This window comes from Lynx canadensis, chromosome B4 (genome assembly GCF_007474595.2).
Source record: "Lynx canadensis isolate LIC74 chromosome B4, mLynCan4.pri.v2, whole genome shotgun sequence".
NCBI classification, from domain to species: domain Eukaryota; kingdom Metazoa; phylum Chordata; class Mammalia; order Carnivora; family Felidae; genus Lynx; species Lynx canadensis.
Window position 1 is genome coordinate 53,972,472 of NC_044309.1, and position 15,834 is coordinate 53,988,305.

General features: G+C 42.0%; 1 protein-coding gene across 1 annotated transcript; it reads right to left on the bottom strand.

Moving 5' to 3' along the window:
- Window positions 1-587: 587 nt before the first annotated feature.
- Window positions 588-14,607, bottom strand: LOC116738194 (cationic amino acid transporter 3-like). Its single transcript, XM_032593931.1, has 2 exons — window positions 14,453-14,607; window positions 588-2,896 (listed from the first exon to the last, which is right to left on the bottom strand). The coding sequence occupies exon 2, from the start codon at window positions 2,708-2,710 to the stop codon at window positions 947-949; it is 1,764 nt and encodes a 587-aa protein (XP_032449822.1). The 5' UTR covers window positions 2,711-2,896; window positions 14,453-14,607; the 3' UTR covers window positions 588-946.
- Window positions 14,608-15,834: the final 1,227 nt, after the last annotated feature.

A 15,834-nucleotide genomic window follows, 5' to 3' on the forward strand; every position in this document is an offset into this window, starting at 1 on the left:
CAAGCCCTCCAGGTGAGGTGACACCCACTGAAGTTTGAGCACCACTAAGCAAAGGACTATTCCTTGCCTTTCTCCACCCCCTTCACTGTGACTTTAGTGAGTTAAAGAGACAGCACTGAGCATTCCCAGCTCAGTCCCTTTCATTTTTTTCTTGGGTTTCTTCTTTTATCTAAAACCAAATTAGCCACAGGACACATGATATATCTAATAAGGGGTTAATATCTAAAATATATAAAGAACTTACACAACTCAAAACCAAAAGGTCAAATAATCCATTAAAAAGTAGACAGAGAACCTAAATAAATATTTTCCAAAGAAGAGATACTAGATGACAAACAGACACATGAAAATGCTCAGCATCACAAATCATCAGGGAGTATAAATTAGAACTACAATGAGATATCACTTTACACCTGTCAGAATGGCTAAAATAAAAATAAACAAGAAATAACATGTGTTAGTGTGGATGTGGAGAAAAAGGAACCCTCATGTACTGTTGGTGGGAATGTAAATTGTTGCTGTCATTATGGAAATCAGTATGGAAATTCCTCAGAAAATTAAATGTAGAACTACCATATGATCCAGTATTTCTGCTATTGGATATTTACCCAAAGAAAACAAAAACATTTTTTCTAGTTTCTTTTAATAATAACTTGTTTAAAGTCAGTATGCAGTACAGACACAATTGAAAAGTACACAAGTAAAAAAAAAGAAAAAAATAGGAGGAGAAGACACATTCTTCACTACACAATACACACAGAGCTCTTTCCCCTACCACCGTTCCATGTGCTCATGGGCCATGAGGCCCAGCTTTCCATGTGCTCAAGAGTACTCTCCATATTATGCAGGGGGACCTGACTGCACTCACGTGTGATGATGCCAAGCCAAATCTGTACTGGCACTAATGACTTCAAGGTGTACACTTCTGACCTTAATTGAAGTGGGATTAATTGACCAGGCTGTGCTGGATCCCATAGCTGAAGTAGATAGCAAACCCAATCAGCATCCAGACACCAAACAGGGCCCAGGTGTCAGCTGTCATCTGCATCATAAGGCAAACATTCACAAAGACGCTCAGTAGTGGGAGGAGAGGCAGAGCAGGGACCTTAAAGTGAAGGTGACTGGAGCTCTGTGGCTGTCTCCAGATGACCCCAGTGATCCCAATGATGAGCACCAGGAGCACCACAACCACTGAAATCCACAGTGGGTCTCCAGAAAGCAGAACTGGCCACTGGGCCAGCACCAGGCAAAGAAGAGTGAGCAGCAGAACAAGCAGTGAGGAGCAAACATAGACAACCTGGCCAGAGAGTGGAGTGGGGGTGGAGCTGCCTGGAAAAAGTAGTTCCTGTAGAGTCAGCTTCTCTGCTGCAGGTCCATTCTCCTCCTGCACCTCTGCTTCATTTCCTCCAGTCCTCCTCTGAGGCTGATACCTGATGATGAGAACACAAGTAGCCAGCAAAGAGTAAGCTAGCAGGGCCCCAACTGACATGAGGTCCACAAGATCAGTGAGTCTAAAGAAGAAGGCCATGATGGCTGCAATAATGCTCAAGATCACAGTGGCCACGATGGGGGTGTCTGTGCCAGTTTGGATCCTGGCAAGGACAGGGAACAGGAGCCCATCCTGTGTCATCATGTATATCAGATTACGTATGGGGAACATAAAGCCAAAGATGCTGATGGAAAGACTACAGAGGAATCCAAAAGTTACAACATAGCAGGCATGGGCCCAGCCAACATGGAGAAATGCCTCAGGCAAGGTGCTCCCAGGTTGGAGCTGGTAGTAAGGCACCATAAGTGTAAGTGCTGAAGAGACACCAAAATACATCAAAAAGCAGATAAACAGTGAAATAACAATGCCCATGGGGACAGAATACTGGGGATTTCGGGCTTCTTCTACTCTGGTAACAATAATAGTGAAACCTATAAATGCATAGAAACAGGTAGCTGCTCCACGGAGAATCCCCTTGAAGCCAAAAGGCACAAATCCTCCATAGCCCAGAGGGCCTAAGCTTGAGGTGTCATTGAGTCCAGCCTTTACATAGTCCTCTTCTGTGAGCTTCCAGTTGTGCAGGTCCCCCTTAATGAAGCCAGCAATGATGACAAAACTGAGGGTCAAAAGTTTCACCAATATGACCACTTTGGAAACCAGGAAAATCCAACTACTCCTCAGAATCAACAATTCCATGAGCAACAACACAAGGCCCACAACAATGAATCCTAGAATTTCTCCAAGGACCTGGGGAACATTTGGTGAGATGCTCTCATGCAGGGTCTGAGATATCTGGTTCCCAAGCAGATTGTCGAAAGCTAAGGTCCAAGCCCGGGCCACAGTGGCTGTATGAGCAACAAAGAAGATGATGAGGTTCCAGCCAGTGATGAAAGCCCAGAGTTCACCTAGAGTGACATAGCTGTAGAGATATGAAGAGCCAGAATAGGAAACCTGGACACCAAACTCTGCATAGCACAGCCCAGACAACACAGAAGATAGGCCGGCCACCAACAAGCAGATCACGATGGATGGTCCTGCTTTATCTCTAGCCACCTCACCAGCCAGGATATATATACCTACACCCACTGTGCAGCTCACACCCAGGGCCACTAAATCTAGGGTGGTCAGTCTTCTGTCAGGGCCCATATCGGCCGCATATTCCTCCAGCATATGTCTGCGTACCAGTTTTTGACCAAATCTGCGAAGTGCCAGACACAGCATTCTAGCTGGAATTGAAGAGGATTCTGGGATCAGAGAGCTGTAGCAAGTTCAGGTGCCATGAGTCTGGAATCAGGTTTGGTGAGGCTGAGTTAAACTGCGTTGGGTTGGGGCTTCCAGGTTCCATTGCTCAGGCTTCACAGCTACTGCTTCATATTTTTTCTTCTATGTGCTATCCCTCCTTAAAGCCTAGAAAAACAATAAATATTTACTGAACAAAGGTGTTCAACCAACCGACCAAAGCTCAGAAATCCCATGTCACTTGTTGCAGCACAAATATCACAGAAACTGACACAAAAGACATCATAGAAAAATCAACCCTACTTTCTCCTCCCAGAAAAAAGGGTTGAATACCTCCCAACATTCTCCCTTTTTACACACCACATGATATATTCCCATTTGGGTTCCCCTAACTGATGTAGCTTCATGTACTAATTAAGCTGTAAGACACAAGAAGGAATGCATATAATGTGCAATAATCCACACGTGGGATGTTTGCATGGTGCTTGAGTTCGAGTTATGACACATTAATTATACACTAGTGGACCTTGTTGCAATTACAGAACCATTTTTAAAAATATCATCTGAATTTAAAATACAAATTTGGCCTCCTGGTCTTTAAACTCTTAGCCCCGAAATCAGCTAGCAAGTTTGGATGTCACTTTGGTTCCCTTTCTCCTCATTCTGCATCAACTGTTTAGTTGTACTGATGGCAAAGAAAGTACAGTCCAACCCTTCCCTTTATACACTGAGGCCCACAGGACACTGCAAAAAAGGGAGGAAGAGGGAGAAAGAGGCAAGGCCTTCATAACTACCTGCAAGAAGAAGAAGAACAGGCTGTCTGATAAGAAAACACTAGAGAAATAGGTGCAGCATTCAACCAAAGGCCCATTACTAAGAAGGGAGAAGAGCCAGAACAGCCTTTGTGTGTGTGTGTGTGTGTGTGTGTGTGTGTGCATGCATTCTGACCTTAAATAAACTTTACCCATAGCAAGCAGGCAAAAGTTCACTACGGTTGTATGTCTACAATTGTGAAAGTGTGATGTGTAGAGAGGAAAGAAGTAGCTCACAATCAAAACAATTCCTTCTGTCTCCTCCTCTCTGACTTCTAGGAGAGAAGATGAGCTCACTTCTGCAGACAGTCTCCTCACTGGCTACCCTGTGATCAATAAACACCCTGCACCATCTGTGATGTCAGCTTCCAGCAGCCTGGAGACCGGGAGAGCAGCAAGCTGCCCTGCTTTATGAGCTTGTATTAAAATACTCACTTGGAACTCCATACTAATTTTTCACAAAGAGTTATTTTTAACTCATTCATACCATGGTCTGAATATAACAAATATACATTCTTAATGAATGAACCCTGCATGTGGTTCTTCTTTTCCCCTACTCCCTTGCTGCTGTTCAAATGATCAGCTCCACAAGGAAAACAAAGCTTTGGATGAACAATTGACAACAATGCCCTGAAAAAGGCTCTGGAGAACAGAGGGAAAAAATTCACATAGCTCATGCTCTCCTCCATATTTGGGCTTTAGTTTTGAAAGAATTTTAAGGAATGTCAGAGGCTTCTAAAGAGAGAAAGGTCAAGTTAAAATTGAAAAGTCTTCTCTGAAGATGATCAAAAGGAACCCTTGGGTTACAGTTCAGACCTTCTGTTTACAAATCCATCTAGACTCCTTATTTGCCACCCACCAGTTCCAATGTTATGATTTACTAACCAGCATGCAAGATAGATAAGGAGAATAACTTCTTAATTCATGGAATATTTTCTGCTCTATGAATGTAATTGATGTACCCACCCCCCACCCCCACCAACGCCAGGCTTCAGACCCTTCACTGATGCCCCACTGCCCTTCCTTCCTAGTCCTTCCTTCCCTTCATCATCTGACCCGTGATTATTTCTCTAGCCTTATTCCTTGGTGCTAAATACTTGTGGGGCCTAGGGTTACTGAGTTAGACCACACATTGAAAATGCAAGGCTCAAAAACAACAACAACAACAACAATCACAACTACAACAACAACAATGACAATAGTATCTTTACCTGCAGATGTCTCATCTTATTTCTGGAAGAGGTAGTGATGGGTACTACAGTGGTATGAGCAATAAACATTATGTCAGAAATTTTGGATTTGAGCCCTGGTTCTTCTGCTTGACTACATAAACTAGGGTAATTTGCTTAATCTCTCTAACCCTCAGTTTCCGCATCTACAAGGAAATTTACTTGACTTCTCTTACTGAACCAATGTGAGAATTGGATGAGAAGATACAAACTATCACACACTCCTGGTGGGAGTGTAACTGGGGTCACCATTCTGAAGCACAGTCTTAGTGGAATTAAGAATGCACACACCCTCTCAGCCCACAATCCCTCTACAAGGTGAACACTCCAAGGAAACTCCTGAATTCATAAGGAGGTCCTTATGAGCATATTCATCACTGGACTATTTGTGGTAGCAGGAAGTTGGAAGCTATACCAGAGTCTGTTACTAGAGGGATATAGAAGTAAAATGTGTCATATATGCACAACTAAATACTGCACAGCACTCAGAATAATAAAGTAGATTTACAGGAAGAAACATGGGTAGATCTAAGAAACAATGTTAAGTGGGAAAAGTAATAGAACGATGAAGTGTATAGCATAAAATGAATTTATGTTCATTTTAAAACCTGCCAAAATGAGTATATTTGTCAAGGATATACATATATCTATTAAGAATGTCAGATCATTTGCTCAAAACATTCCACTGGTTTCCTTTTTATTCAGGATTTGAGCCAAAGTCTGCATTTACAATGGCCTACAAAGTACCACAGTATTTATCACCGACCCAGCTACCTCTCAGCCTCTGTTTCTTTCTCTTCCCACTCATTTTTCTGTAGTCACTGGCCTCCTAACCATTCTGGTCTCCTAACCCTGCCTCGGAGGAAACCTAATGAGGCTGTTAAATAATTATTTTCAAGTTCTCAGAGTTTCAGAGAAATGGAATTTAAATGAAGCATCTCCAGGGATTATATCAATCCCTCTGTATCCAAGCACAGCTCCTTCCTGTTCCCAAAGTATGTAAATTCTCTCGGCCTTCTTCAATATCAAGACAATGAAAACTCTGGAGCCAATGGCACCCCAACAAGTATAAAGTTTTTTGGATAGTTGAGCTTCCCCAGAGTTTCCAAACTTCTAACTCAGCAGACCTGGAATGAAGTAGGGGGCAGTCAGGAATACAAGTGTAGAAGCTCTGAGTTCAGAGTGGGAGCTTTAAATAATAGTGAGTGTGATGCACGTGTACACCAACACTTCCACAGTGGAAACAAGTCAGAATACATATGAAAAGGTAAACAGGACAAAACTACTATGACACTGGGTCTGAGTCTCATATCCAAAGGTAGAAGAAATTAGTTAACAAATCCAAATGAAAAATGGAATCTTCCCATTTTCTCTTTCTGTTTGTGCCTTCTCTAGAAGTTTGTGTTCATAGTCCTTCTTTTATTCATTCAACAAATATACTGATCCCATTTATTGAGCAATGCACATTAAGCGAAGGAAAACACAAATATCCCTCCATTCATGTTGCATATATCTTGCAGTAGGAAGCAAACAATGAGCAAATAAGTAATATGAATATAGATTGTGTTGGATTTGCAATCAGTGCTATAGAGAAAAGGGAAGCAAGAAAAGGTTAGGATGTACTCAGAGGGGGTGTTGTGATTATAAAATGGGGTTCCAAGACAGCTTCCCCTTCACACTGTTATGCAACCATCATCACCATCAGGTCTAGAACTTGTTCAACTTCCTCAGGTCAAACTCTGCACCCATTTAACAGTAACTCCCCATTCTCCTCTCTGAACAGACCCTGCACACCACCATTCTACTTTTTGTCTCTATAAACTTGACTAGGCTAGGTACCTCATATAAGTGGAATTATACTATACTGTCCTTTTGTTTCCTGGGTTACCTTTAAGCCTTCAAACATGTATAATTAAAATGGAACTAGGATATAGGAGAAGGCTGCTCTTCCTCCTCTCCTCAAGTAGCAAAGTGACAGTGAAAGTCTTAAATATTCATTCATTCAATAAATATTAAGCATCTTCTATTTTTTTTTTATTTTATTTTTTTTTTTAAATTTTTTTTTCAACGTTTATTTATTTTTGGGACAGAGAGAGACAGAGCATGAACGGGGGAGGGGCAGAGAGAGAGGGAGACACAGAATCGGAAACAGGCTTCAGGCTCTGAGCAGTCAGCACAGAGCCCGACGCGGGGCTCGAACTCACGGACCGCGAGATCGTGACCTGGCTGAAGTCGGACGCTTAACCGACTGCGCCACCCAGGCGCCCCTACATCTTCTATTTTTTTAAGAGTTTTGAGAGAGAGGGAGAGAGAGAGAGAGAGAGAGAGAGAGAGAGAGAGAGAGAGAGAGAACACAAGAGCAAGCTCATGAGAGCGAGTTGGGGAGGGCAGAGAGAATCCCAAGCAGGCTCCATGGTGTTAGCACAGAGCCTGAGGCAGGGCTCAAACTCACAAACCATGAGTTCATGACCTGAGTCAAAACCAAGAGTTGATGCTTACCTGACTGAGTGACCCAGACACTGCCCGAAACACCTTCTAAAGGCCAGTCCTAGTGCTTGGTGCTACAAAAAAACAATGGTGAGGAAAAAGACATGTTCCCTTCTTACATGGCACTCATTGTCTTTCACAATGTTCTTATGTCATATTCCTGCCCAAAATGTGTAACCTGAATCTAATGATAAAAGTGATCAGTCTATAGGGGCACCTGGGTGGCTCAGTTAGTTAAGCATCCCACTCTTGATTTTGACTCAGGTCATTGCCTCATGGTTTGTGACATTGAGCCCTATGTCAGGCTCTGCTGCTTATAGCAGGGAGCCTGCTTGGGATTCTATCTCCCCCCTCCCTCTGCCCCTCCCCCACTCATCCTCTCTCTCTCTCTCTCTCTCTCTCTCTCTCTCTCAATAAATAAAAAATATAAAAAAAGATCAGTCTACAAAACAACTTTCTACAGGAATTTGACTTTCTAGAAAACAAATGACCTGTGCTGTTTAAAACTGTCAATGTCAGGAATGACAGTCTGAGGAACTGTTGCAGATTAAAGGAGAATAAAGAGACATGACAATTAAATGCAGTGTAGATCACTGGACTGCATTTGGATCAGGGAGAAACATTTTAGTATAAAAAAATTGGACAATTAGTAAATGTTGAATATGGATCATATTTCATACACACACACATACATTGGACAAAGCAAGCAAATGTGGGAAAATATTAACAATTGCTCAATCTTGGTGAAAGCTAAAAGAGTGTTAATTGTACTATCCTTGCAATTTGCTGTAGGTTGTATATTTTTCCAACTAAAAAATGTAGGAGGAAAAGTAGAGTGTTCCACTAGTAAATGTTATGAATTCCCCTTCCCTGAATGCCCTTTATAAACAAGCTTGCCATCACTTTTGGCTGGAACAAAACCCCACTGAGAATGACCTAGTACCAGATCAGGAACTTTAGATTAGAAGAGTGGGTGCAGGTAAAATTAATTTATCTTTGATTTACACCAAAATTGTCAACAAGCAAAAATACCTGAAAAGAAACACAACCTTGGCTCATGTTAATAAAGTTATAAAAATTCCATACTCTTATTATCATTTTGTGGGATCACTAGTAAACCAAGGCCATAGAATTCAACCATAGAGGCATTTGGGAACATGTGCAGAAGCTGAAGGCAGAGAAAAAATTGTATCTGGCAAATAAGGGTACGAGGTATATGCAAGACCTAGGGATACATAAAGAGTGTGGTGAAGGAGAATGAGATTTGTTAAGCTAAAAGAAATGTACATGTTATTTCATTTAACCCCCATAACAGTCCAATAAAAAAGTATTTTTATTCCACTTTACTGACTGAGAGGTTAGACAACTGTCCCAAGCTTGTTTAGTCAGCACAAAGAAAAGCTGGAATTTAAAATTGGGTTTTTGTTACTTCAGAAACCATGTTCTTTCTACTGCAGCACCCTACCTCCACAAAGAGTGAAGACTGTACAGCATAGCTATCCAAGCAGTATTTGAGCCGGTTCTTTTATTTGTGCCAAGGTCACCTCCTGCTAATGTCTTCCCTTTCCTCCCGAATATATACTGATGGGCCAGAAATGGAGGTACTGAGATCATTAAATCTGAAAGTGATATGTGACCAGGTCTTGCTAAAATCCAAACCTAATATAGGGCCAAAATGTCTCCAGACTATCTTTTTAGCTGCCAAGAAAGATTCCAAAGCATCACCATAGCTATTTCAATAGTTCCCAGATATGATTTTACAGCTAACTATAATTTCTGCTCACAACATTAGCCCATCTCCTTTTGCCTGGCTTTTAGTAGAAATATAGGATAGTAGATTTATAGATGCCAAATATAAAAGTCCCCTTCTGAGACTCCTTTCATCATTCCATTCCAAATATTTTCTAGTCACTACCTCATTCTTTTTTTTATTTTTTTAAGTTTATTAATTTATTTTGAGAGAAAGAGAGAGAAGGAGAGAGCGAGACAATCCCAAGAAGGCTACTCAAGGTTGGTACAGAGTCAATGCAGGACTTGAACTCACAAACCATGAGATTATGATTAGAGCCAAAACAAGACTCAGATGCTTAACCCACTGAACCACCCAGGCACCCCAGTCAATATTTAATTCTTGAGAAAAAAAACTATCTTCGGTGCAGGTAGGGTCTGCTAAAGAAGAAAATGAAACCTTGATTCTCATTGTGTAAAGGAAGATGGGGATGGGGAGCAGACATTTTCTAAAATGGTAGCCTAAAGGCAGGAAGATGGTTGCAATTTCCCTGACAACATAAAAATCTCCAGTTTGGGCTTCCCAAACCTCAGTCTCCCTCTAGGTTTCCAAATGCTGCTGGTACACACCGCCACAGAACATCTGCCACAAATGACGACAGCCCTGACTGGAACAGATGAGGGTAGGAAGGCAGATGGTGCCAGTTTAAGCAGGATGGTTTAACAAAACATCTTTTTAAGCTTCCTAGTTCACTTGGCCATTTGCTCCCCAGACTTGGCTTCCAATCACGAGCAGATTGAGAATGTTCACCAGAGAATGGCAAAACCCAGAAGAACCAGTACCATAAAAATGTCAGCTCACTAGTCAATCCAAAATGTGATTAATCCTTTCCAGAGCTAAAATGGCAGAGAGATGCTGATAAAAGGACTTCAGCTATGTCAGAGTGATCATTCCGGCTTGATTGTGGTTGAAAACTAGAGACTGCCCTAGTATTATATATATATTATATATGGGCATGAGTGTTCCCCATTGTTACCCATGTCTGTGAGCAGCTCAGAGCTCATGGCACCTAGAATATTGTTAGTATTTATTAATCATCCATGGAAATAAGAACAAAGACCACTGCATATCAGGCATTACTACACACCTCTGTCTATTTTTGGATCTCTTCATTATTTTTTTAAACTTATAAATGAATACGGACTTGAAATAAAGAGTAGTAGACATTCTGAACATGCTGTTAGTATAGGAAGATCAACACAGAAGATAAACGGTTGCCTTTCTATTTTAGTTTAAGAAGGAAGAAAACCCCAAATATGTCTAGAAAATAGGGGATTGACAAAGCATCTAAGGATCCTGACTTTTTTATTCAGGGAAATTCCATAAAAAATTGGAAGTGAGAAATTCCAGCTGAACTCATTGGTTTCAGATATTTGGGGATCACAAACTTAGCCCTCAATTCAATTCAGTTGACATGAAGTCACAAGGTGCACTTAGCACCTTGTCCACACTAGACCTCGATCTAGTAGGTTTTCATGGTTTGCAAATAGTGTACATCCAGGGCCAGCCTCCTGCCATACTCCCTGGTCCACCCTCCTTGTCCATATTGGTACCTTGAATAACGAGATTCTCTCAGCTCTCACTCACATTCACCCAGCAGCCATCATAAAATATTGCCCTTGAAGCAGAATAAAGCCCCAAATCACCTTCTTACTGACCACTACATTGCACCAGATTACTGAAGTATGAGTGCTCTCTACCCTCTTTATGGAAAATGATACTTTCCTCATGTCTTAAAAAGACACACACACACACACACACACGACACGTACTCTCTCTCTCTCTCCAGATGTATAGTTTTCTATTCTCTATTAAGTCCAAACTTCTAAGATCGTACTTCTACGCCTTTCTTTTCACTGTTCTTCTATCACTTACTCCAATTAAACTTTTCTGTGCCTCCTGCTTCAACAGGACAATTCTTTCTTCATGCATGCACATCATGCTAGCATTAACATCAGCCCTCACACAGGCTGTCCCTCTGTGTCCAGAACACACTCTTTCCAAACCCTGTTCAACAGGAGCTTCCTTCCAGAAGATTCTCTTGGCAACCTACAGATAGGTATCTTATGTATCCAGTATGCTCTCCTTGCCCCCTGCTGTCCTCTCACTAATGTCCAGTGGCATAACTCACTGGCCTAGAATTTTGCCCTTAGACAATACCCAGTTAAGGAATATGGTAGGAGTTGTAGATGGTAAGGTGGAGCCCAGGGACAGAGTTTTTGCCTCATGATGCCTTAAGCTTGACTTTCCTTTCCCAGCTGATATCTGAGATACAAAGAGTTACTTGGCCACGGCCAAGGAAGTACCCCAGGCTCTATGGCCCAGTTTGGCTATGTCAGAGATCTGACACGAGAACTGAAGTCCAAGTAAAATATTAATAGGTACAACCAAGATTTGAGCTCGAAGGCATGGAAGCTTTTGAATGGTCTGCTCATTAGATAAAGAGGAAACTCAGCCACCTCTTCTAACTCACCTACCTACCCTAACACTCCCAGCACTACACTTCTCAAATGACATCCCAGTCAGGAAAAGTATGAATATCAAGTCAGTGAAAACCCATCCTGATGCAGACTAAGACACTCCACACCAATTATATGTAGACCAAATTCCTCTACCCAAATGTAGACTAAAATCTATTTAGATGTAGACCAAATAATCTTTGCTTCATTCCCACAATACCCATGGGGTCCCTGGTACATGAAGACACAACACTAGTATCATTGAATAATTATTTGGGTACACAATCAGATAGCCAGACCTTCTCTACAGGCTGTATAGACTCTACATTCTCTAGTAATCTTTCTGGGGTAGTTGTGAACAAGACACCCTTTCTTAGTCCCTGTGGGATAACTGCATTAAATGCAACATTAATCACTCATGTTTTCACTCATATAGGCTAGTTTCAGGCAGAATCTAGTTTTGGAAATTTTTTTTTTTATTTATATATTTTCTTTGAGAGACACAGAGACAGCACGAGCAGGTGAGGGGCAGAGAGAGACATCAGGAGAGAGAAAATAATGAGCAGGCTCCACACTGCTAGCGCAGTGTCCAATGCAGAGCTCAAACTCACAAAACCATGAGATCAGGACCTGAGTTGAAACCAAGAGTTGGATGCTTAACTGACTGAGACACCCAGGTTCCCCACAGTTTTGGAAATTCTTAACATTTCTCTATCCCACCAAAACAAGATGATCATCTTGACAAATTAGAAAATACTGAGCCTCTGCTTCTAGAGGTTTTCAGAAACTAGATGAGATACCAGGAAGAATCAGAATGAGATTTTCCAAACAAGAATCCTAAGGAGACCAGGGGAAAGCCAGGAAGGGTGTGCAATAAGGGATTAGAAAATGATATGATATATTGATGTCAACAGTGAAAATCAATTTCTTCTCTACTTCTTGTGATTTTCTACTTCCTTTTCCTCAACCCTGAATCCTGTTGACACCTAATAAAAGTCCTCAGGAGAAAGTATTAGAAGGAAATCCATATTCCTGTCCACCTTATTTTCCAAACTACAATTGTAACATAGGATGGCCATTGTTTACAATGAGCCCTGATACACACTCATTTTTATCAAGAAGCTTTGTTAAAGAGCTATATTTTGCCCCCCCCAATCCTTGCTTTCCTTGTAAGAAGAGAATCTAGAAATCCATGCAGTGTCCAATCCATCACTACACTCTGGCTCCACTTTCAGACTAGCAGTTTTGAGTGGTCAGAGCCTATGGCTCCTTCTTCCATGTACCTCCTCCCAATATTCACCCTCAGTAATATACTGCACACAAGGTGGCTTTGGAAAGGCCGACTATCTCTCTTCATATCTTTCTTCATATCTTTAAATGTGTTCTCTCCTTTCACGTAAGGACTCTGCTGTCTTTCTCTCTGTCCTCTCTCACCAGAGTGTGCTTGGTTCTTCTTATAACCCTAGGTATCTGCTCCACACTACCACCAGCTCCGTTGGAAAGTTGTTTTGTTTTGTTGTAGGGAAGACACCAGATCATCTGGGTCATATTTAAGTTGTATCATGTCTCAGAGTCCTGAGTTCTTATCCAAATATAGATCAGTATGACTTCTCTGCCAAGATCCATCTGCCTCACCCCAGGTCAGGAAACATAATGTACAACACAGTGACAGCCACCAGCCTTAAGGGATAATCTTTATCCCTCTTCCCTAGTTTTTTCTAAACTCCAATCTGCTTTGTGATTTCTGTGATGAAAAAATAAAAAAAAAGGAAGAGGATAAACCAAAAACTATAATCCAAAAATAATAGTCATCAATTTGCAATATACTTGGTGAAGGATATTTGCCTCTACACATGATTTTGCTTAAACTAAGGTTAAAATGAATCTGCCTTCTGGAAGCACTTACCACGTACCCATTGATAATGGAGAAAAGTTGCCCAATAAATTCTAGAAGGTAAAAGAAAGACAACCTAGGAATCAATATTTGCCACATTTAATCCATAAAACAGGCTTTATGCATAGATAAGTGTTGTCTGGTATTCTGGTGTTGGAGTACTGCCCACAGTATACATGACATTGGGGGGTGGGGGAGGGTAGAGAACAGTTTAAGACTCCAAGGGCCTTGAGGAGTTGCAAATAGGTTTTGTGATAAGAACAAATTGCCTCTTGGAGACCCAGTAAGTCAGACCTATTTTCAACTTCTCTTCCAATCCTTATTCATTAATATGCGTATCATGAATATAAAATTCATAGATTCCAAAAGAAAAAAAAACAGAGCCTTCAGTTTCAAGGTTTATTTAGCACTGGTTCATAACAATATGCTTGGGAACTCAGATGAGTCTTCATACAGTTTTAAAGATCACTAGGCAGCCACACCCCAGTGGAACTTGATAATCTAGTCTCCTACAGCCTGCCCTGGCTTATAATCAATCCCTACCACCTTTCTGACTTAGATAAGAGAGGCAGTGAGATATGCTCAGCAATTAAAAAAAAATAGATATTTAGCTCCTTAAGCATGGAGGAAGAAGTACTCCCTCTTGATGATAGACCACTTTATCAAACTAGACCTGCTAGTCTACAAAGTCCATTCCAATGCCTTCCCTAAAAAGATATGATACAGAGACTTTCAGAATCTCCTGTGAGAAAGTGTGGCAAAGCATGAAGGAGGCAGCAGAGCCAGGTGGAAGAATCTTCATTCATTTAAAGAACATGTCTAAGGATAATATGTCCTTGGCTCAGTGGGAAAGACAAAACTGATAAAGCAAGCCCTGCACCAGGTCATAAAGGAAAGGCCAAGAAGGAGAGCAGGGCAAAGAAGTGGGAAGGACTCTGGAGAGGAAACACCAAAGAATAACCTTCCCTCATATTTTCCTCAACAGAGCTGAGAACATTTTTGGTCTGGAAGAGAACAGAGTGTAGGCTTCCAAATCACTCTGACCCCAACAAACCTGTTTGCCCTTCCCAAATTTGAAAGGCTTCTGGTCTGCCCCCTCAGTCCACAGTGCAGCCATGAAATACTTTCTGCTCAAACCCACAGGGCATAGACAGCCAGCAGTACTCCAAGGTCAGCTTTCTTCCTCTCTGGCTCCGTCTCAGTTTTTTTGCCAACTGTATAAACACAAAAAAGTCACTTACCAATGGAATTTTCCTACCTCAGACGAGAAAGACCTGATGAGAAAGTGCAAGTCAAACCCAGGGAAAGGTAAGAACTTGGCCAAGTAGAGTCAGGCTTGGGAGTTAAGTGCAGCTGTGCCCATGGGGAGTCGGGGAGTCGTGGCCCTGGAGATGTCAGGCACTGGGGAGGTGGGGCCTCTGTGGAGGCAGGGCTCTAAGGAGGCTGGGCCCTTGGGGAGGTAAGGATTTGGAGAGGCCAGGGCCTGGGAAGGGTGGGAAAGGGTAAAGGAGATTCCTTAACTGGAATCTGGGAGGAAATCCGGAGGTTGGCAATGGAAGACTAGTGGGGCCCTGCACAGGTGAGGAGGTGGACTGAGGGCTTAAACGGGACTTTGTTGCAGACTGTGACAGCCAGATGTGAATTTAGAAATAAACAACCTTCACAGAGTCCTGCATATGGAGGAAGTGGTGGTTTGCAGGAGGAGATTGTGGAGAGCCAGTTGGAGCCAAGCCTGTGGTAATTGGGAAGCCAGTCCAAGATCCAGTTAGAGTCCACTCAGCAGTCTTTTAAACAGGATAGAAGCACCCCTCCTCCACCAGCCACCTCTCACAGGATCTCCTATTATGTTCGTCAAACACTCCTATCCATAGGTTCCTCAAATACTCCCATCCATGCCATCCATATCCACCCACTCACCCTAGTTTCCCATCATTCCAGAAATAAAACTAAAAGGGAACTGGCTTGAGCTTCACCACAAAGGATTTACTGATACAGCCATTCAGTGTTTATAGCACATTCTAACTGAGTATGCATTGAGCATTGTGCTAGAGGAAGTAAGGACAAAGATATAGTCCCAGGGTACAGAGCTTCATGCTCTAGACATTCAAAACATAGGGTTCTAAGACCCTGAACAATGACCAAAGAAAGGTTCCTCCTTATTCCCAGAACATTAATCTTCAAACAGAGGCAAGACTCTCAGAGACAAAGAAGGTACTTAGAGACAAAGGGATGAATGCACAAGTGATAGTCCCAAGAAGCCTTGTACCTCATGGAAACAGGGCACCACTGCTGCTTCTTGATAGTGCTGAGAGTCCTCTAAACCCGAAAGTAGGTTCCTTAAAGACTTGGGTGTAGTTTCAGGGAGGGGAGAGAAGGGCAGTGGCAGGTCCCTAAAGGGACAGAGTATTTACTACCTATACTAAGACAGCACATTGA

Bases quoted from the DNA above. Each gene is read 5' to 3' on its own strand.
- LOC116738194 (XM_032593931.1), bottom strand. From the start codon at position 2,710: ATGCTGTGTCTGGCACTTCGCAGATTTGGTCAAAAACTGGTACGCAGA.